The sequence below is a fragment of the Astatotilapia calliptera genome, chromosome 9 (assembly GCF_964374335.1).
Source record: "Astatotilapia calliptera chromosome 9, fAstCal68.1, whole genome shotgun sequence".
Taxonomy (NCBI): Eukaryota; Metazoa; Chordata; class Actinopteri; order Cichliformes; family Cichlidae; genus Astatotilapia; species Astatotilapia calliptera.
In genome coordinates this window covers 26,526,429-26,549,229 of record NC_137430.1, presented here as the reverse complement: position 1 = coordinate 26,549,229, position 22,801 = coordinate 26,526,429, and the positions used below count along the sequence as shown (strand labels likewise).

Sequence of the window (22,801 nt, the reverse complement as noted above, 5' to 3'; positions counted from 1 at the left end):
AATAGATTTTTAGTTTAAAACTCACACATTTAAACTTTATTAAGAATGTGGATACAGACAGGTAGCAAGGGCGACATTGTTGTGAAGTTTGAAGATCATCCATAAAAAACTGTGGGTAATAAAAAGCTTTTACAGATTTTCCACGTTTGATGTGACCCTGATTTCACCAAAATTAACTTTTTAACTTTGTAAATTTGGACATTTTAACATGAGAAGCTAAGGCAATGACTTGCTTCTGGAGCCAGCCACTAGAGGAAATATACTTTTTGACATGGAGACCTGCTGCTTGGTTGAAATACTCACTTTCTCTGTCTTGTGTCTCACTTTCTGTGTCTCTCTGTGTCTTGTAAACAGCCACAAACGGGATGTCCGGCCCTAAAAAGAAGATCAGAGCTCAAATACTATGTATCTTTATATTTGACCATGACATGTGGACATTCTGACTTACTATGGACTGTTTAAAAAAACAATTTATTTTTAAATCACCATAATATTAATACATAGGTTGCTGTATTTACTATTTGTTTATAGCAAGGGAAAAGTGTATGTTTCCTAACAAATGCACACTGATGCCACAGTGTCCTTCAGTGAATGCACAAAAAGAAAAAAACAAAACAAAACCCTGAAAGATACCAGATCATTTGTCTGACAGACAAAGAAGCACATCTTTGCTTATTCAGTTTATGTAATGCAATAGCTCTAATAGCTTTTCCATATCTAGGCCACAAACAGAGGCACAGCCCTAAAACCTCAGACTGCAGGGAGGAGGGGCAGCAAATGAAGTGATTGATGCACTTAGCAAATTGAGAATAAAATAGAGGAACACTGTGGTTGTATTTGTCGAAGAGCAAACCGGCCGCTCTCTCCCTGGCTCCTTTTTCTCTCCCTTACACTCCCTTTCCTTGTGATTATGATATTATAATCTCATCACATGAGATCACAGGCAGGCTGTGAAGGAAAGAACTGCACTACAAATACATGAGGTACAAGATTATTGACTGTCAGAGACTGTCAGAGGTTGAGCACAAAGGGTGTGATTGCATTTTGGTCGGTTCAAGTCTGATCTTAGATCAGTGGTGATCAGTTAGCAAGTATTGACACTGAAGTGTTACATCAGTGATTAAATATTGAGGCTACAGGCTTCAAGTCAGACTGAGACACAGTTTCTGCTGCGGCATGACAACAGTGCTGTGACATTTTGATATTTCTCTGATCACCAGGAGAAGATTGTCTCTTCTTTTGATATTGAATAAATGGATCAAAGGTAGGAGAAGTGCAATGATATGGGATCTCTTTTTTTAATGGTGAAAGAAGCTTTTGACATTGTGACAAGTAAAGTCATCCGAGCACCGGCTCTGTTTTTGCCACAGTGCTGTCACTTTTCGGTGAACTACCTACCAGCAACACAACAGAAATATGAAATCATTTTAGCAACAACATCTCACCAAAAGAAAATTGGTAGAAACATTTTTACTACAGTGTAATTTCTAAGTACTGTACTGTATGTTTTATATATACTTCACCTCATTTCAAAGACTTTGCTACAGTTGCTCACATTTACATACAAAACATATGATTAGTATATAAAATATCATTACAGGTTTTAATATCGTACACGCACTGTATACATGTTATTGTACATCACTGAGAAAGAGGAAGTAATACAAGAGCACTATTGCACAGATCCCCCCAAAGGGCAGGGGCTATACTAAAACGCTGATATTTTATACTGATGTCATTAATTTTCAATAATGACATCTCCATCGTGACATCATCGTTTTCATAGATCATTTGTGTGGTCCAGTACTGTTAACATGGAAATCTAGTGTGATATATTAATCCTTTGTGTGTCATGGTGAAGTCATACACTGCTGTACTGAAAAAAATATTTTAAAGAGCTCAAAGAAAGTGCTTGTCCCACAATGATTTGAAGTTTGGAGATGATCCAGTGGAAACTAAAGCCTTTTCCTAATCTGTGTGACTGTGACCTTTGACCTATTAGCATTATATACTAAAATGGTGTGTTTTATCGTCTTTACACATATGACTGGAGCAGAATTGGCTGAAATCCTTGGCTTCTATAAGCTGTAAAACATACATAAACACATGAAATTATATTTTTTAATAATGTATATTATATATATTATAATTTTGTATGTCATGTAACTTTATAGGCCATCGAATTGAAAAAAAAAATGCCCGTACATCTTTCTCCAGGCCCTTTCGTAAGATATAGTACTCGATTTATCATATCACAAAAACTGATCTTGGAGATTTTTCACATTTGGTGTGACCCTGATTTTAACATCTGTCTGATGATTTAGCTTCAACATCAGACAGATGTTGAAGCTTAATAAAAGCATTACTTGAATGTGCATTCAAGTACACCAAGCTACAGATTACTGAGAGAAACCACTTTGAACCAACAGACACACCTATAGCAATGACTACAAAAGCGATCCCTTTTATGTGATTAAATTATTACAGTAAGTCAAAGGACACATACATGACTAGCAGTGTAGGATGTGTATTCTCTTAAGTGTAGCTAATTTATTATCATATAAACTTCAAAACAAACAAAATTTTAAAGCTTAACATATGACACAATATGACATTTTATCCAATGTGTACCCTCTGGCTTATGCTTATCATGTGTAATACAACAGGATATTATGTGGTTGCATTTTAACAGCCTGCACTTCTCTTTCGACTTCTTCTTTCTAAAGCTTTTTACTGTTTTGAGGCTTTTAAATATTCATTTATGCTTTTAAAGGCTAATTTAACATCTGGCCAGGGGTCAACAGTTGAAAAATTACCCAGTGGTAATCTAGTAAACTCACTGGTACACTTGTAGTAATGTTGATTAATGTGTATTGTCCCTGAAGGTATAAACAAATAAGAAATGCAAACTGGAGGATTGGCCATTTATATGATGGCTGATTTATCATCACAGAATTGCATTGTCTCCTTGCACATAGGGCACACTGTGATGTAATAAAAATAGCAATGCCCATTTTAAAAGTTTGCACTCATGCACTTTGTAACTTCATTGTCATTGTTAAAAGAGAGTCCTGTGTGACATCTTTAAGTGGATAAGCTAAACAGAGGCTGAATTCACACATGGTACTACCTTGGCAGTTGAGCAGGAAGTAGCTCATGTTGAGGCTGAAGGAGCCACTGATATATCCACAGCTGTTGGACAAGGCGCAGGTCAGACAGCGACGGTTGAATGAACCAAATGTGTCCGCACTATGGAAATAAATATGAGTGTTTGTTTTTAACATTGAAACTAAAAAACACTTTTTCCCAACTATCAAAGCCACTAGTTTTTCAAGTGCAGTGTAAGTTCGAACAGCTAATACCTGTACAGATGCCTTCGCTTTGGACCATCTTCAGTGCTCAAGAAGTATCTGTGTAAACATAAAAAACGCAAAAATGGAATGACAGTCATGTATAATTGTTATTTTTGGTCTACTCTGTGACTTTAGCAGAGCTGTGTTCCCCAGTCAGCTTTGGGACTACCCCAGTAATACCCCGACTAGAAAAGATGTTTTATAAAAGAACCCAGAACAGAAATGGGACAAATCTTACCCCCATTTGGCTGGGATTTTTTCAAATCCCTGCAACTCTCAGGGAAAAAGAGGAACTGTGTGTCTATATATGTTTGGATGAGGGTATAAATATGTGAAGTCATGTTAGTCCGGGGCGACCGTGGCTCAGGGGGTTGGGAAGCGTATCTGTAACCGGAAGGTCGCCGGTTCGATCCCGGGGCTCTCTGTCCTGGTCGTTGTGTCCTTGGGCAAGACACTTTACCCTACTTGCCTACTGGTGTTGGCCAGAGGGGCCGATGGCGCGATATGGCAGCCTCGCTTCTGTCAGTCTGCCCCAGGGCAGCTGTGGCTACAACCGTAGCTTGCCTCCACCAGTGTGTGAATGTGAGAGTGAATGAATAGTGGCATTGTAAAGCGCTTTGGGTGCCTTGAAAAGCGCTATATCAATCCAATCCATTATTATTATTATTATTATTAGTCAGATCACAGTGGGAGTGTAATTATCAGGGAGTGATGGGAATGAGTCACACTCCTCATGGGTGCAATGGAGACTCGAGGCAGTTTTTATGTGTGTGCATTCAGGGCAGTTTGTTGTGTGGAATTGTTTGAGGTGGCACAGTAGAGCATCTATTTCCCAATATTTCAGCCCTAAAGACCATATATACCTATAATAAAAATGAAGAATGATTTTATTGTCAAACCACTGAAACAATGGGCTTGCCTCTGTCCATGGTGCTGAATTTCTAACCTTGTTTATCTGTTTATCATTTATGACCACATAAGACTCTTCAAGCGTACCTTGCAAGTTATGGGTTGGGCACCCTTTTGCCTTCAATCCTGTCTTAATTCTTAATGACATAGATTCATCAAGGTGCTGGAAAAATTCTTAGAGATTTTGGTCCATATTGACATGATAGCGTCACACAGTTGCTGCAGATTTGTCTGCAGATGCCACAGTGCAAATCTCCTGTTCTCTTATATCACAAAGGTGATACCTGGATCCAGATCTGGTGACCGTGAATTCCATTTGGGTTTTCCAATCTTCTGTTGCCCAATTTTGGTGTGAATTGTAACCTCAGTTTATTCTAAGCTTATTGGAGTGGCACTCAGTGTGGTCATCTGCTGCTGTACCCCATCAAGGTTCAATGTGTTGTGCATTCAGAGATTCTCTTCTGCATATCTTAGTTGTGGTGAGTTGTTACTTGAGTTACTGTTGACTTCCTATCAGCTCAAAGCACTCTTGGAATTCTATCCTGACCACTGGCATCAACGAGGCATTTTCACCCAGGGAGCTATTGTTAACTGGATATTTTTCATTTTTTTGACCATTCTCTGTAAACCCAAAGAAATGTAGATGAAGAGAGTATGGGTAAATATCAACAGATCAACCTGCCTGGCACCAACAACCACGCCACAGTCAAAGTAAGCTAAATAATTTTTCTTTGCCATTCAAAGCTTGGTTTAAAGTTCTGCAGATATTTTTGAGGTTACATAACCCAATTAGATGTTTGCGTTAATGTGCAGTTGAACAGGTGTATCTAACAAAGTGGGTGGTGAGTATAGAGTAAATGTAACCAGTTGCAAATGTGTGGTAACATGCTTTTTAGTATGATTGAGTTCTGGTGGCGGCTTGGGGGTTTGTGCATGCTCACATTAGTTGGTTCTCCTCGTTGTAGGCCAGAACTTGAGTGACATCCCAGTCTCCAGATGTGATAGATTGCAGTGTGTCTGTACTAATGTTGGGCTGTGGGTGTAGAGAAGCAAAAACAGCAAAAATATGATAGTTATCCTCCAATGCCACCAACAGTTTCTGTATGTGACAGGAACAGGACAAATATTTCACTACAATCACTGTACAAAACATCAGATGTACCACCTTGGCAATTTACAGGTGACAGAAACTGCTGCAAATAATCATCTAGAAGGAATTATGTATGCAAAATGTCTTTCAAACAATTTTTCATTAATATGGGCCACACTTTTTGAAAGTTTGATATGAAAGGTTCATCAGTTCCAAGTTAACTTCATGTTAGTGATGCAAATACTTGGCATACAAATATTCTCTCACCTGGGAGATGGACATGGAGATGTGAAAGAATTTGCCCCTGCCTCCTTGAGGAATGGCCCGTGTGAAGAACAGCTTCAGACCATCTTTGGAAAAGAGCGGCTTCTCATTCTGAATACACAGAGAGGGTTGATCTAAGTGTTTTCACTTAACAAGACATAAAATAAAGACTGCTACAGACAACTAAATACGCAGGCTGCTTAATGCAGTAATTATACTGGCATTCCCGCATTATAATTTAAAAAGACAGCATACACTGCTTGGAACAAAGCCATGTTAAATTTAAAGCTTGAATTTAATGACTGTGCATGTCGTCAGGCAAGAAATGCCAGGCAACAAAGCAAGTAAACAGTGGCTATAATTTAATGACTGCTACAAAGGAAAGGATAAGTACCTCAGTGCCTTAATACTCTAAATCTACCTTACACACACGTGTGTATTATCATTCTCACCTGCCTGTGGAGCCACCCTTCACTTTCATCTTCGTGTTTCTGTGGAAACAGATAAACAGACTTCAGTTGGGATAAAGAAACAGCCTTTCATACTTGCGGCACATGTGCCATGCACACTGTGCTCACCTTAGTGCAGACTCCCGTTGTAGCCTGACATAGTGTGAGGATTGAGATGTTCTGTGCTCTGTTCAGCCAATTAATGGCTAGTTTGGTGGTGGTGGCCCATTTCACCATGGTCACATAGTACTCACTGGCAAACAGAAAGCATATTTAGCATTTATTATCGTTGGTATCAGCTGCAATGCGGGTAAAAATAAGATGATGGAAAAAGTGGTTGCATCTGAACACAGAGAAATCAAGCAGTGTATAAAGAGGTGGAAAAATAGGCTGTAAATATGAAGAGACTAAATAGAGGCATTAAACTTAAACACAACACCCTATTAAGGAAAAATGCATCACTGGGGACAGAAAATCCCCCAGTCTGTGCAGCATATCATATACAGTGGGGCAAAAAAGTATTTAGTCAGCCACCGATTGTGCAAGTTCCCCCACTTAAAATGATGACAGAGGTCAGTAATTTGCACCAGAGGTACACTTCAACTGTGAGAGACAGAATGTGAAAAAAAAATCCATGAATCCACATGGTAGGATTTGTAAAGAATTTATTCGTAAATTAGGGTGGAAAATAAGTATTTGGTCAATAACAAAAATACAACTCAATACTTTGTAACATAACCTTTGTTGGCAATAACAGAGGTCAAACATTTACTATAGGTCTTTACCAGGTTTGCACACACAGTAGCTGGTATTTTGGCCCATTCCTCCATGCAGATCTTCTCGAGAGCAGTGATGTTTTGGGGCTGTCGCCGAGCAACACGGACTTTCAACTCCCGCCACAGATTTTCTATGGGGTTGAGGTCTGGAGACTGGCTAGGCCACTCCAGGACTTTCAAATGCTTCTTACGGAGCCACTCCTTTGTTGCCCGGGCGGTGTGTTTTGGATCATTGTCATGTTGGAAGACCCAGCCTCGTTTCATCTTCAAAGTTCTCACTGATGGAAGGAGGTTTTGGCTCAAAATCTCACGATACATGGCCCCATTCATTCTGTCCTTAACACGGATCAGTCGTCCTGTCCCCTTGGCAGAAAAACAGCCCCATAGCATGATGTTTCCACCCCCATGCTTCACAGTAGGTATGGTGTTCTTGGGATGCAACTCAGTATTCTTCTTCCTCCAAACACGACGAGTTGAGTTTATACCAAAAAGTTCTACTTTGGTTTCATCTGACCACATGACATTCTCCCAATCCTCTGCTGTATCATCCATGTGCTCTCTGGCAAACTTCAGACGGGCCTGGACATGCACTGGCTTCAGCAGCGGAACACGTCTGGCACTGCGGGATTTGATTCCCTGCCGTTGTAGTGTGTTACTGATGGTGACCTTTGTTACTTTGGTCCCAGCTCTCTGCAGGTCATTCACCAGGTCCCCCCGTGTGGTTCTGGGATCTTTGCTCACCGTTCTCATGATCATTTTGACCCCACGGGATGAGATCTTGCGTGGAGCCCCAGATCGAGGGAGATTATCAGTGGTCTTGTATGTCTTCCATTTTCTGATGATTGCTCCCACAGTTGATTTTTTCACACCAAGCTGCTTGCCTATTGTAGATTCACTCTTCCCAGTCTGGTGCAGGTCTACAATACTTTTCCTGGTGTCCTTCGAAAGCTCTTTGGTCTTGGCCATGGCGGCGTTTGGAGTCTGACTGTTTGAGGCTGTGGACAGGTGTCTTTTATACAGATGATGAGTTCAAACAGGTGCCATTCATACAGGTAACGAGTGGGGGACAGAAAAGCTTCTTACAGAAGACGTTACAGGTCTGTGAGAGCCAGAGATTTTCCATGTTTGAGGTGACCAAATACTTATTTTCCACCCTGATTTACGAATAAATTCTTTACAAATCCTACCATGTGAATTCATGGATTTTTTTTTCACATTCTGTCTCTCACAGTTGAAGTGTACCTCTGGTGCAAATTACTGACCTCTGTCATCATTTTAAGTGGGGGAACTTGCACAATCAGTGGCTGACTAAATACTTTTTTGCCCCACTGTAATAAAAATACCCACTATGACTCTGTAATATACTGTATTCAAAAATATTTTATTATCCAAAAATCCATATTGCTTTGCATCACCTATGATAACACATGTATATACAACTCATATTTAGGACTTTTCTGTTGATCTACAGATTTGTGATTCTGAACATAAAAAATTTTTTCATCCTCATTTTTCATCCATGTACAGGAAAGGTATAAATCTCCATATTTGGACACTGGATGGGTCGGCAGGGAAGCCACTTACATCAGTTACAAGTCCCTGATTAGATGTATTTTTAACCTTTACTTGTTTTACTTTACATTTTAAGTTATTGTTGTTACTGATTTACATAATATACATAATTAATGATTCATTAAAAAATATTTATCTGAACTGGGGACTCTAAATACTCTAAATCCTACAAAAGTTATAAACCCTCTTTAACTGAAGCTTAAAGTCTGTCCTGCAATCACATCTTGACTGTTTGTACAGATATGCCAAAAAAAAAAAAAGCCAATGATTTTCCACCGGTTTTATGTGACTGCAAATCTGAGCCAAATCTACGATGTGTAAAATGTGCATCGGTTGACTGAGCACAGAGGTAGACTGTTTGATAGTTTTGGATGACTCACCCTATCCTGGGATCATCAGGCCTCCTCATTTCAATGGTGTGCAGAGGGCCGTTAAGGTTCACGACATAAAGAGTGATGACTGGATTTTCCTCTCCAGCCTGATCAGAATGAAAACAAAGTGAGTAACTGAGCATAATATCCCATAAAAAAACAAAGCAAAACATAAAAACACTTTGCTTAAACCATTCTATTTCTATAATTTAAACTATCTGCTTCAGTACAGATGTTTAAAGAAGGAAAAAGTATACCTTAGGGTAATGGTACTCTTTCCCTATTGGGTAGGGTGAGCCTGTAAACATTGGCAGCTCCATCCTGGGCACCAAGGTGTCATTGATGGTGGCGTATGCTAACCTGGCACCATCTGGAGACCACCAATGGGCAATGTGGGACTGGAAAATCTCCTCTGGAAGAGCAAATAGAAAATGACCATCAATCATAATCATAGTGAATAACACAATCCAACAGCAAAGACAAAAGTTAATTACATAGCTGCAGGCCAACAGCATCACACGGTTGTTACTTGTTGGGATTATAATGGAGCAGGTGTTCTGGGGAAAAACTGCATTTTGAAATTTATAAATGCTCTTTATGATTACTAGCACTATTTGTATTGGTTTGCCTCCCTTTTCTTTCTCCCACTGGTCAGCATATGTGACTTATGCTTGACTTTCTTTTCCTTTTGACAAGTCAGGGCTAAACAGTATGATAACTCCCTCCTGAAAGTAGAAAATCCCTCAACTATTCAGGTGAAAGAGCAAGTTTTTCTTAAATCCTCCACATGCCAAAGTGCCCTTGGCCAGGACACTGAGCCACAATTGGTGGATGAGTGTTTGTATGAATAGGGGAAGGAGAAGCATTGAGGATTATTTTTAAAATACTACTGCTGACTATTTCCCTAATTTGGTCAAACTGATAAAAGATTCAAAGTTACCCTTTTTGTCCTCTCAGCAACATACTATACATACAACTATACTTTGTGCCTGAGCTGCTAAATTTGGAATCTCCCACTCACTATCTGTCAAACCTACATGTGAAACCACTTGCTACCCAAAAGTTTGAAGTCATAAATCACAACAGCATTTAATCTCAGTACACAGCATGCTGACCAAAATAGAACTCAGCTACATTTCCCTGAAATAAACCTAACAGCACTTTCTCACCAGGTACCACAGCGCAGATAACTTTCTGGGTCGTTACTACATTTCTGTGTGTACCATTTTCAGCAAGAGGCTCAGCTCATTTCAGGTCGGTGACCTAGACATTTCCCCCGAGCCCCTCTGTGTGCAAGCGTGTCCACATAAAATAACACAGCGATCACAGACACTCCTGTTTTACATATACAGAGAGAATAATGGGGAAATGAGAGCAGTCTAGGTCCTTCATCTCCTTTGCAACACAAAGACAGACAGACAGACACACACAATTGCGTCTGTCAACACAGAGTGTCTCATTAGGAAATTATGCAAATAAAATCTCACTGAGGGAACTTTTTGGCAGCATAAAGCATAGCCTTGACAATCCTACTTCATTACTAAGTCTGTGGCGACAATGCAGACGATATCAAAAACACTCCGACTCATTGTTACAGCCTGCCACTAGCTACATTTATATCAACTTTTGCAATTAAAACTTCATTAATGCTGTTTATCTGTGGGACTGGGTGCTGGCTTTGGGGAATTAACAACATCAACTACCAATTTGCATTTTCATTAACCACGCATCGCTTGGTGGAATTACTTGATATGCAGCATCATTTGTCAAACACCTCCGGTACAAACGCCTATGTACATTGTTCTCTTACACAGTTCTGCAAAAGTAGTTGTGCTTGTAACCTTCTACTGATGGACACTGTTTCATGTGTTTCACTGTTTCAGACTATTGTTTGCCTTATTTTGTCATATAGTATCTATCTATATATATGTACATATATCTATTGCAAGCATATGGAGAAGTAAATTAGTCTTAAATTAGCTAAAATGAGCATTTGAAGTGCTTTAAACACTCTATTTCAGGCAGTTATTTCTATGCTTGGATCTGTATGAAGTTAAAGGGTGGGGATATCCCCAACATGGAAATCTCAGTTACTGTCAAAACACAAGGCCCACCCACCTGCTGTTCAAAACTATTGTTTGCCAAACGCAACCAATCAGGCGTATAAAGAGAAGGAAGGGAATACACTGTAGCTGCACCAAGGGTCAGTATAAGTTATATAAGAATTATTGTGAATTGTGAATCATGCAAAGCTACACTTGTAGAGAGTTGTTGTTGTTGTAAACAAAAATATGAGTTGAAAATGAGCTGAATAGATTCCTTTAAAGAACCTGAAACAATACACATCCCTGCGGAAGTAACATTATAAGGAAAAAGGCTAATGGAAGCCTTTAGTCCCATTAGTCTTTGCTCTTTTAGTCTCCCTTGTGTGCCCACTTGCACCCTGCTGGCAGTGCTCAGTGGGGAATGATTGGATCTCACTGTCTGATGCTGAACAGAGCAGCATAGGACAACAAAGCACTGATTGCATTTTCAAATGGTGAAAAATAAAATAAAATATAAAAATGATTTCCCGCATGGCCAATTCTACCGCTGCGTGCCAACTTCACCGGCGGCAGCTTAAAAGGCTTTCCGCGCGGAGTGGAACGGCCGAGCTGTCAGATCCACTCGGCTGGGGACGCCCAGTCACCTTGGCCAGTCAAGGAGAAAGCAGTTACATCTCTGGAAGTGTCCTGATAGGTGTGTGATTACAAAAGAATGTGCAGGGACAAAAGAGAAACCAAGAGAAGAGGCTGTGAGCGAACCACTTTTAATGAGCCAGCTCTCATTTTCTCTCTTAAGTAATGAGATCACATCTCCTGTCTTTTTACAGCCCACCTCATTGTGACGAATACGAAGGTGAGCTGTCGGAGGCTCATCTCCTTTGTCCATGTTCTCCATCCTGGTGTGCAGACTACATTATACACTGAGTAGAGGACATTATTAATGCATGAGATGCCATAAGTCAAGCGGCCATTGGAAAATAATGAGTGCAAGGTGACAGACTCAGGAAAGCTGAGCTAACAAGAAAAAAAGAAAATCAGACATCCAAGGTTGCAAATATGTGATTTAAAAAAAAAACATTAACAGGATACAAAAAAATATAAAAATGCTGCAAATATTCCGTAAACTGTGGCACAATAACACCACGAATCCTTCTCAGTGTTTAGAAAAAAATGACCACATGCATCCAACAGAGGGCAGCAGAGAAACATGCCAAACACAAGGTGAAGAAGCAATGCAGCACAGAGGGAAAGCCTACCTTTGTCTTTAGTGTCTGGTGCATACTTCTAGGTCACTGCTCCTCTGTTTTGGAGTCCAGCTATTTTTCTCTTTGAGATGAGTTGTGTTTTTGACATTTGTATCTATACGAGCTATAACATTTGCATTAACCCACCAGTCACCTCTGCCAAAACAAACAAACAAACAAACAAAAAACTACACAAATCAATGTTTGATATGTCCAATTAAGTAAATTTTAACCACAGAGCACGGCATTGAATACAACTACATATACCTGGCATGGTCAAGCCCTGCTAGCCCTTTATTCTGGCTTGCCAACAACCAAACTGGTTAGATGGCATGAAAATCTTCCAGCCAAAGCGCCACAAAAATATGACAATAAAGTAGCTGATACTAAATACAGCACAACTATCAGTGTGTAGATTGAGGATGTGTTGCAAGTGATAATTAAGCATTAGCAGAGAAGCACATGACAGAAGAAGTGAGATTTTGCAAAGCATCTACAAAGCCTGCAAATAATCTGTTTGTAGATCTGGCTTAGGAAACCGAAGGATGAACACTGTATTACAGGGCATTGGTTTTGCAGGTTTATATTCAGAAAGGAGATTTTAAAAAGATACAAGAGGATTTAGCCACTTTACAGCTACACATTTTGCAACAGTTCACTTCCTGTCATTTCAGTTCAGTTATATTTATCTAGCATCAACTGGCAACACAAGTCAGAGCAGGACACTTTACACGATAAGGTAAAGAGTTTCCTCTAACCAAGAACTTGATAAGTAGCTTCAACATAAGCCCAGCATTTTGCACATTAACAAAAAGATGCGATGTGAACATGTTACAGTTTTTAAAAATAGAGGGATGACTGCAGAAAACAGCATTTGTGGGTTTACAAGGTTAAACTGATGCATGTTTTTATTCTTTCCTCAAACACGCTTTGTAAAGTCGGCATTTAGTTTTTCTAGTTATAAGGTGCAAGCCAATTTACTTTGAAATATAGACCTCAAACCTCATGAGGATAGTGACATTTTTCACAAAGTTGAACAGCGTCCAGTCCAGACATAACGTTATGGCTTCTGCAGCCTATAGCAGACACTTACTGAACTGCAGTCTGCAAAACATAAGGTCCAGCAATTTTGAGCTTAAACTTCTTCAATTTTGTAACTTCTTTGGTCTCTTATGAGTACCACTTTAATGCTACACTCCCCACAAAATATAGGATAAGGTAAAGAAAAAGACAAAATACCACACTTCAAATGTCCTAGTCAGCGAGAACAAAATGCTCACAATCTGTCTCACATCAAAAAAGAAATACGTGCTTTGGAACAGAGCCTTTGTCAGAGCACTAGAAGTAAATACAGTCAGTTCAGTGTTATACACAGGGGCAGCTTGAAGTTGGACCTAAACGTAAAAACGTTTCACTGAATCTAAATAATTGCAGGTACGTAATTACATTTAATTTTGGCCTCATTACACATACAACAGAAAACGCTAAACTTCTTACACTAGTACCTCTTGAGCACCAACAAGAAGATGCACTCATGAATGAAAACAAAGTGGCCAAAAATAATTATTAGTTTTTATTAGCTTCACTGTCAGTATTTGTTATTTTTATGACTGTAAAATGTCAATATTACAATAGAAACAACAATTAGACTCCATTGTTCTGGACTTCAGGTCCATGTCTAACCAAAGTGATAGCACATTTTCAGTCAGTGTTGGGTGGTTACCCTTTGTCACATCTCAAGGTGTAGACAGAGTGAGGAGGGTGTCTGCTATGAGAACCTCAGAACAGCATCCTTACTTTTTGCGGATGATGTGGTTCTGTTGGCTTCATCAGAGCGTGACCTTCACTATGCACTGAACTGGTTTCAAGCCAAGTGTGAAATGGCTGGGATAAAAGTCAGCACCTTCTAACCTGAGGGTATGGTTTTCTGCCAGAAAACAGAGGGAATGATTCCTCTGGATTGGGGGAGAGAGACTTCAAGCAAGGTGATTCAAGTGTCTAATTCAAGTGAGAATTGGGCAAGCTGGGGCAGTACTGCTGATGCTGATGCGGCACTAGAAGTACTGCAGGTGTTGTACCAGACTGATGTAATGAAGAGAGAGCTAAGCTGAAAATTGAAGCTTTAAATTTACCAGTCCGTCTATTGTCTCCCAACCATCACCCTCTGCATGGTCATGAAATATGAGCGATGACCGAAAGAGTAAGGTCACGAATACAAGCAACCAAAGGGTGGCTCAGCCTTAGAAATAGGACGAGGATGTCAGACTTTTGGAGGGATCTTGGAGTAGACGTGCTGTTCCTGTATGTCGAAACGAGCCAGTTGAAGTGGTTTGGACATCTGGTTAGGAGGCCTACTGAGTGGCTCCTTTTGGAGGTCTTCTGGGCATGCACAACTGGGAGGAGGTGAGGTAGACCCAAATGTATATCTTATCTGGACTGGGAATACCTTGGAAATCCCCAGGAGGAACAGAAAAGTGTGGATGGGAAGAAGGACATCTGTGATATCCTTCTTAGCCTGCTGCCACCATGACCCAACTTGGGATAAGTGGAAGAAAATGGTAGGATGGATGGATGTTTGATTTTAGGTAACTCAACACAATTGAAATTCACATAGAAATGTGCTAAAAATGATCTCGATTAAAACAGTTCTCTACTACCACAATTGGTAACATTGAGAAGTAGAAGGTCCAAATACAAGTTGTCAGTCTAGTCCTAAACATTTCAGATGTTTCTTAAGTGACGGATCTTATTTTGTCTGATAATCTCCAAACAGCATGACTCACATCCATCGACAAACTATTTCTCCCGTCTGTTTCAGACAAGCCCATATTTTCACACCCTTTACTAATCTTTCTCTTTCCAGTGCACAAGTGTTGATTATGTGGTTACTCTATCTCCTGCAGAGTCTGACACAAACAGACTGATAAACAGAAACCACCCCTACAAACAAGCCTCTCGATGCAAACATTCATCTAGCCAAATATCTAAGGGGCAAACACAAGTAAAATCAAAGCAACAGCGGGTTTTTATCTGGGCACACCAGAGCCTAATAAACAGCCATTTCCTTGGGCTGCGTCACACTGCAGGATGTGTCAGTATCAGTACAGCCTCAATAATCAGACAGCCAACAGATGACAGAACACACGACTATTACACACAGCCCAATAGCACTCTTGGCTGCATTTCCTCTTTTTTAATTTTGCTTTTCTTCTTTTCTCCCTTCTCTCTCCATTTCTGCTGTCTGCACATTACTAGGACACACACACACACACACACACACACACACACACACACACACTTATGGATTAAGACAACATTGCAAGCAAGAGGATATTCAAGCCCTGGGAGATTATTTGCCAACCTTTTCACCCGTTAGCATCAAATCTGCTGCACAGCGACAGGCACAGCTTAAGACCTCATTCCTCCTCAGCAGCAGTGTGACCCTCAGTTTGACCTTGGCTGGAGGATGGCCTGAGTCATTAGCATGGAAAGTCTGATGCCTTGCAGTCTTGCTGATGAATGTAAACATTAGACAAGCTGGCAAGGCTTCTAAGCTTGCCTGCAAATGCTTACATCATATCTGGGCTAATGCCAAATCTATTTACAGGCTTACAAATACAAGTTTTTCAAAAGAGATTTATTATTAATGGGAATGAAAAGGACTTTTAGTGCATTCTCAAATGAAGATAAATAAATAAATAAAACCTGGCATAATGAGGCCATCAAAATCAGCTGGTTCCAAGACATTTTGGCATAGATTTATACGCAATATGAACATTCCTCAAAGCCTCAGCCTCAAAATTTGCAACCCTGTTTGATGTCAGGGGTATCTCTATGTAATCATAGTCATAGTCATTACCAGCACAACCCCATCCACTGTCTATGGGGAAAAGAGTCAACTGGAAGAAAATTGACTACTAGCTTAGTTGCACTAGCCTAAAAATAAGAGGGAAATTCTTGCCACTATGAAAAAAAATGAGAAAAATCAGGAGTTGCTGAGGGACTGCATTACAGATTAAAAGTACATTGCAACAATTGCGCGTGCAACCCCTTCAACCTGTGGGCAAGCACAGTCAAGTTGACTGCACAGGCTGTCTGATGGCAAACAATCAAGTTTTCAAATAACTCCTTTCTAATTTATAAAGGCAGAAAGACAGCCAACATGTTGCAATCAATCTGCGCCAGTGAGCTCCCATGTGCGCTACTCATCTGCGATACATCTCTTTGCAATAGAGGACATCTGGCCGTATTCTGGTGTATATAACTGTAAACTGACGAGTGCCTGTGTCAGTTTACAGTTAAATCACCGTCCTTCAGCACCCACATCACTAATTGTGCAGGAATTTCTGTTTCAAATCAATGAGGCTCTGGCGAGATTATGAATGTAACGTAAATTTCTGGTTAACATGAATATTTATGTATCTAGACTGCAAGAGTTTCATGATTGCCAATTTATGACAAACAGCAGCCAGCCTGACCCCATTCAACTGCAGAGAGGTGGTAGACTGACTCTGTCTTGTCTTTTTATTGCTGTTTTGATGCACAAAAGTCACTTTGAAGACAGAAACTGACATTGAGTGGTCACACACCTGATCCTTGTCTTTGAAGAAGGTAACAAAATCGTTCTTGGTCATAATAATGCTCTCTAGCCAATGTTTTCCAACCACAACAAGCCTGTTTCGTTGTCTTCGAAAAATCCCTCCATTATTGAATAAACATAATTCTGATGACAGGCTTTCAAATGTGTTGTGTTGAGATAATAAAATAGCCCCTGTTTTTCTCAAAATAAAACACTTTACCACATCACATTGTGCACTTAAAGCACACAAAACCAATTGTATAGTCCTATGATTCACTTTTATCTCAACATTATGAAGCTGATTCTATCTTTTATCTCTGAGTGAAAGATTTATCTGGTCAATAAATGATGAGTGTAAATTACCAGGCCTTCAGCAATCCATAAATATGGGGTCAGACACTGCAATATCGCTCCGATTAATGTTTAAATGGCTCAGAATGGATATTGCTCTTGAAGAATGGACTTGCTTTCAAATATCAGCTTGGTTAGGCGGAGATAAGAGGGCTGTGGGTGGACAACATTAAATAAAAACAGATGAATTTTGCAGGAAAGGCAGCCAACGGGCTCTAATCCTGATGCACCGGTGACCTCAGATAACCTCTCTGCCACAGTGTCTAAACCCTGACATCTCCTTGGTGGCAGCCTCACACTTTCAAACAGATATGTGATGTTTAGCGTTACTCCAAGATTAACAGCTTGTTGTGTATCATTGGCTGTCTCCATTTCTGCTATCTCTGTATCTGTGAGTCTGCTGCTCCCCATCTCCCTCCTGCTCAGTTATTAAAACACCGTTCCACTGGAGCAGAGTGTTCACCCAGCGCAGCAGATATAAATTCATTAGTTGAATGCTAACACAGTCCCTGTCACGGTTTATACTGTGAGGCATACAGGTGAGCTTTGATCGGTGGTGTTGACGCTCGGAGAGCACTTTGACATCTATATCTTAATGCACAACACACACACAGCCGCCGAGTTAATGCACATCAACTGATGTAGAACATTCATTCGTTTTCAGGGCTGTGTAAAGCAGAGGCAAATTGACAGGATATCCATTTTTTTAATTTACCTGCAGGAAATCAAGCGCTACATGCAAAAAATACTAATGTGGCTACAGACACTTGGGAGTCATGCTGTCTCATGTCATTACTTCTAAATACCTGAGCTGCTGCAGAGTGTTCAAATTAGAAAAATGTAATACAAGGAGAATACACGGGACAAAAGAGGTTTACTACATGTTTTCCCTAATTGTTATCAGAACTAACACACTATTTTCTTTCATGGAAAGAGTTCGATTAGAAAATGAATGTCAATCTTATGTCTGTATGGTGAACGTAAATTGTAAAGACTACAGCCTGTAATGGGTAGAGTAGCTTACAAAAGTAGAGAGCAGAGAGAACCATTAAACATGCCTTGTTACATACGGTCGCATCAAAACTTTATCAGTGTTCTTCATAATATTGCTTCAGTTCTTTGAAGTTTGTGAGGATTTGTTTATGCACAGCTGTCTTGTGGTCAGACCACCACATTTTAATCTGGCCAAAGTCTGGACTTTCATTTCCTTTTTAAGCTATTCTGCTGTATATTAGCTGTTGTGCTTGGGATCATTGTCTGGTTGCAAGACCCAAATTTGGTCAAGCTTTAGCTCTTGGATAGATTCCCTCACATTTGACTCTAATCACACTGATATACAGAGGAATTTGTGGTCAATTCAATGACTGCAAGATGCCCAGGTCCAAAACAAACTCAAATCATCATCCTGAAAATTGGCATAAAATGTTTGTGCCAATATGCTGCGTTTGTTTTTTGGTTATACGACACAGGGCGATTGTGGCTCAAGTGTTGGGAGTTTGCCGTGCTGGTTCGAGCCCCAGCTTGGACAGTCTCGGTCGTTGTGTCCTTTGGCAAGACACTTCACCCGTTGCCTACTGGTGGTGGTCAGAGGGCCCAGTGGCGCCAGTGTCCGGCAGCCTCGCCTCTGTCAGTGCGCCCCAGGGTGGCTGTGGCTACAATGTAGCTTGCCATCACCAGTGTGGGAATGGGTGGATGTGTAAAGCGCTTTGGGATCCTTAGGGACTAGTAAAGCGCTATACAAATACAGGCCATTTACATACATCGCAGTTTTGCTCATCTGTCCAAAGGACATTGTTCTAAATGTCTTGTGGTTTGTTCAGAAGACACCTGACCAATCTAAGCTGTGTTGTCATATTCTTTTTTCTTCAGAGAGAGACTTTCTTCTGGCAAACCTTCCAAACACTTAGCACTTGGGTTTCTTGCAGTTTCTCCGAGCATTGCATAGCATTTTGTAATTTGCTATGCTTGGAAAGATTGAGTTAACACAAGCTCACACTTGCTGATGATCAAGTGCATATATGCTCATAATTCCTATAGAAGCAATACGAGTCTACGTCTCCTCAACTACTATGCTACCATTGTATTGTATTTGAGCAGCAAGAAAATCGTTTGCCTTACCCTCATATAACCAATCACTGAGCCCATTGAAGATGACACCTTCTTTACCGGTAGATACCAGACGAATAGAACGGCTCTCCACCTTAGACCGATAGTAGATGTTGTTTTCAAAAATGAAGATCTAGAAGAGTCAGAAATAAAAGAAACGCAGTCAAAAATTTGAATGGAAAAATTGACAAAACATCTAGAGAAGTACATGTCCTCAAGATCCTTGAGCTCAGATACTGATGTTTCAATGAAACTGACTACCAGCTTTCCTATAAATTTAAATGTTGTAAAAGTGAATGAGGTCTTACCATAACAGCACAAAACAGAAAATCTGAGGACTGTGTTGTATTTAAACTGAAGAATAAGATCAACCGTATATCAACCGTAGGGTCAGAAACACACTCATTTTACACACAAGACACCACTGCACACATTTGCAAAAGCACTTTTTGATTAGAGAGAAACCGGCATTCCCAAAACTAAAAAGACAAGAAAATAAGTCTTTTCAATTTCTGATAAGACAGCAAACCTTGGGACCAGATTTTGACTTTGACGCTCTCCTCCACAGGCCTGCGGGGCTTTCAAGATAACTGAAGGTCAACTCTTTCATTACAGAGAATAATAGATCATCAGCACCCACAGTGAACGTGGTAAGGCGGGGCTGCTCTTGGGGCTGGAATTTTAAAATGTTACAGCCTTAATGCCATGCTGAAATCAATCTCAGGGTATTACAGAAAAGGGCTCGCTCGGTATCTCAAGGATTTGGAATCGCTGGCCTCAAGCAGGTATCATGGTATCAGTTTGTGAATGATTCTCCAACAAATATTCCCTCTGAGCTGTATGAATGATGAAACCAGTCAGGGAGCTGGAAATTGTTGCTTGCTGATTAAATACTTCTTACAACAGTGCAAAAAGGGTCAAATACTACATAGAAAAATCTCCTGTGGAAATCTAAGTCAGCTGTTTATAAACAACATGACAGTAAAGAAAAAAAATGCTAGCTAAAAGTTTCTCAAGCAAACAGACCCTCTTTAAAAGTAATACAATGTGTGTCACAATTACTTTCTCCTGAGGAGACGTAAGCCGTGGGCCCGTGTGCTTTGGTGTCACACTGGTACAGATGGAGTCCCTGTTTAGAAGCTAATCTAGGCCACAGCACAGAGAGAAAACCTGGCCCCGTTCTCTGAAGGAAGGTAAAATTCTACCATTGATGGCAGTCAGTGAGAGTATTTGGAGCAGTCTCTAGATACGTTGGTCTGGTTGGACCAGTCACACCAGCAGAGTAGGGCAGGTTAGGTCTTAAACATATTTAGTCAAGTTAATCTAAGTGGTAATTAATGTTATCATACTAAAATTTCTAAACTAAAATGGGGCACGTTACTACATGTTATGCTTGTTTAACACGAGTGTGAACGTGGTATTGTGAGCTTTTAATCATTCTGAGGCCAAGTGTGTAATTGCATAGAGCTGGATGAGAAAAATGTAGCGTAGGTTCCAGGGTTTTTAACTTTTCACTCTTAGTAAGGATTTCCCTCGTAATTCTCCAAGGAGGCAGGAGGACTCTTAATACTTAATAAGCCTTGAATTATTTGTCACACACATTGTACTTCTGTATGTAGTGTGATTTGAATGAAAACTGTATTACAGTTTCCCTTTCTCGGTCTCACTGTCTTAAGCAAACACAAAGTCTTTCTAATGGCTCAGTTACACTGCAGTAAAACCTGCCAACCTTCTTGTGGTTGCTCAGCATTTTTATTGGTGTTTTTTGGTTTTGTTGCATTTACTTTAGCAACTGATTGCATACAGTTGCGGCAACAAGCTAGTCGCAGACAGATTGATCGTGCAACACACCTCAACCTGGTCACGCACTCAGGTCTCCTGGTAGTAAGCAACCTGACTTCAGTCATTCTCTGATAAGAGAAGGTTTATGGAGTAGGGAACTTGACTCAGCTGGCTAAATGAAGTTCTGGCTGGACTCAGGGCAGAAGTATTTAACATGAAGTTCCATTTAATTTGTGTAGATGGCAACAGATTTCCAGTTGTTGCCAATTTATCACGGTTAATCACCTGATTATCACAAACAGTTTACATGCAATTGCCGACTTGACACCATTCAATATCAAATTGATTCTGTCTTATTACCGTTTTATTACCATCTTAATGCACCAATGTTGCTTTGGAGACAGCAGCTATGATTGCAGACCTGGTCCCTCATCTTTGATGCAGCCATTTCAAACGCAGCAACATTGGAACTTCACTGCACTATGATCACAATTATGTTCATGCCACCGTTGTCAATCAGTTTTCCGTAATGCGACTGTAGCGTATTGTCAAGGTCAAAGTCAAATGTGTTTATAAAGCACATTTAAAAACACAGAGTTGAGCATAGTGCTGTATAATAAAAATATACAGCTCACAGAAAATCAACACTAAAATGCAGAAATGCTGTGGACAGCGTACATCAAAATATGACAATATAAAATAAATACAAAACAAAATAAAATAAAACAAGAATGTCACACCGGGGCCAAATAGCAAGGAGAATGTATGAGTTTAAATGTGTGTGCAGATATGTAGATTATTCCATAGATCCGGTGCTGTTGCTGCAAAGCTTGATCGCGTCTCTTTTTTAATTATGTTTTAGGCTTGTGTAAGAGCAGCTGTTTACAGGTGTGAATGTGAAGGAGCTCAGACAGATAGAAACGAGCTAATGTAACACACCCAAATCTGCGTGAATATTTGTGGACCACATGTTAAAGAGTATAAAAGCAAACTCCTCAACCTGCTTTTGTTGCAGAGAAAACACAACGACCCTTATTTATCCACTTACACTGACTTTTTAGCCTAACAAATTGCTAAACATGTGTCTGGACAGCTGTGTTTTTGCACGGGCATGTATGTGAGCAGTTTCTATGGGAACGTAAAGGAGATTTAATCATGTGCATAAGGGATTTGGGAAAAGGATAACAGGTGTGTTGATTTACGTATATTAGGAGTGCAGATATCACAACACATGCCTTGGCTCGAAGTCTGTGCCAGCTTGTTTCAGTTGATGGACGTCTCTCGCAACCGCAACCTCCTTGACAAGAGGGCACCTGAACCTTCAGGAATACCAGCTGCTCAGTTTCATGCTAACAAAACTCAGCAGCTGAAAGTAATACAGCTTCATGACTAATGGTGGGAAACTTGAGGCTATATCAATCTAGCAAGAGCGTTAATTAATCCAGTGACGAGATAACAGGTAATTAATAGCATTGTGCTGCAGGATGTAATCACACAGTCTGACTGCCCTGCAAACCAACACACTGAATTTCATTAATACCCTGACAAGTCTGATTGTGTGAGGAAGGAAGGTGTATGTGTGTGGGGGGATGCTTCATCGCAGAACAGTTGCAAAGGACCATTGCTTCTTGTGATTCAAACAGCAGTGTTTAATTTCAAATGTGTTTACTGGGAAATATCAGCGACTCATCGGGATGATTCAAACCCTGAGGGACAAAACTGTTTGTTTTCAAGGATTATAACTTACACCATATCAACAACTGGAGGAAAATGGGGCATTTGAAAGATAAAGATTAGCTGTGCCCCAATTCTAGGACCATGCTCGTGGAGCAGTAATTGTCATACCTCACCAATGAGACCAAACCGATTCAGAATACAGGCCTTACTTGGACCAAATTTAAGGGTAATAA

The 22,801-nt window shown here is 40.2% G+C and overlaps 1 protein-coding gene across 4 annotated transcripts in view; it reads right to left on the bottom strand.

The window, feature by feature from the left end:
- LOC113029320 (A-type potassium channel modulatory protein DPP6) overlaps positions 1–22,801 on the bottom strand; it is a 263,030-nt gene that overhangs the window by 9,993 nt on the left and 230,236 nt on the right. For all 4 annotated transcript variants that reach the window (XM_026180141.2, XM_026180142.2, XM_026180138.2 and 1 more), the window contains 10 exons: positions 19,122–19,242; positions 9,042–9,196; positions 8,794–8,891; positions 6,195–6,318; positions 6,069–6,107; positions 5,620–5,727; positions 5,204–5,295; positions 3,363–3,410; positions 3,131–3,249; positions 304–375 (listed from right to left, as the gene is read on the bottom strand). In XM_026180141.2, the coding sequence (XP_026035926.1) occupies positions 304–375; positions 3,131–3,249; positions 3,363–3,410; positions 5,204–5,295; positions 5,620–5,727; positions 6,069–6,107; positions 6,195–6,318; positions 8,794–8,891; positions 9,042–9,196; positions 19,122–19,242 (976 nt within the window). The remainder of the gene's footprint in view (positions 1–303; positions 376–3,130; positions 3,250–3,362; positions 3,411–5,203; positions 5,296–5,619; positions 5,728–6,068; positions 6,108–6,194; positions 6,319–8,793; positions 8,892–9,041; positions 9,197–19,121; positions 19,243–22,801) is intronic.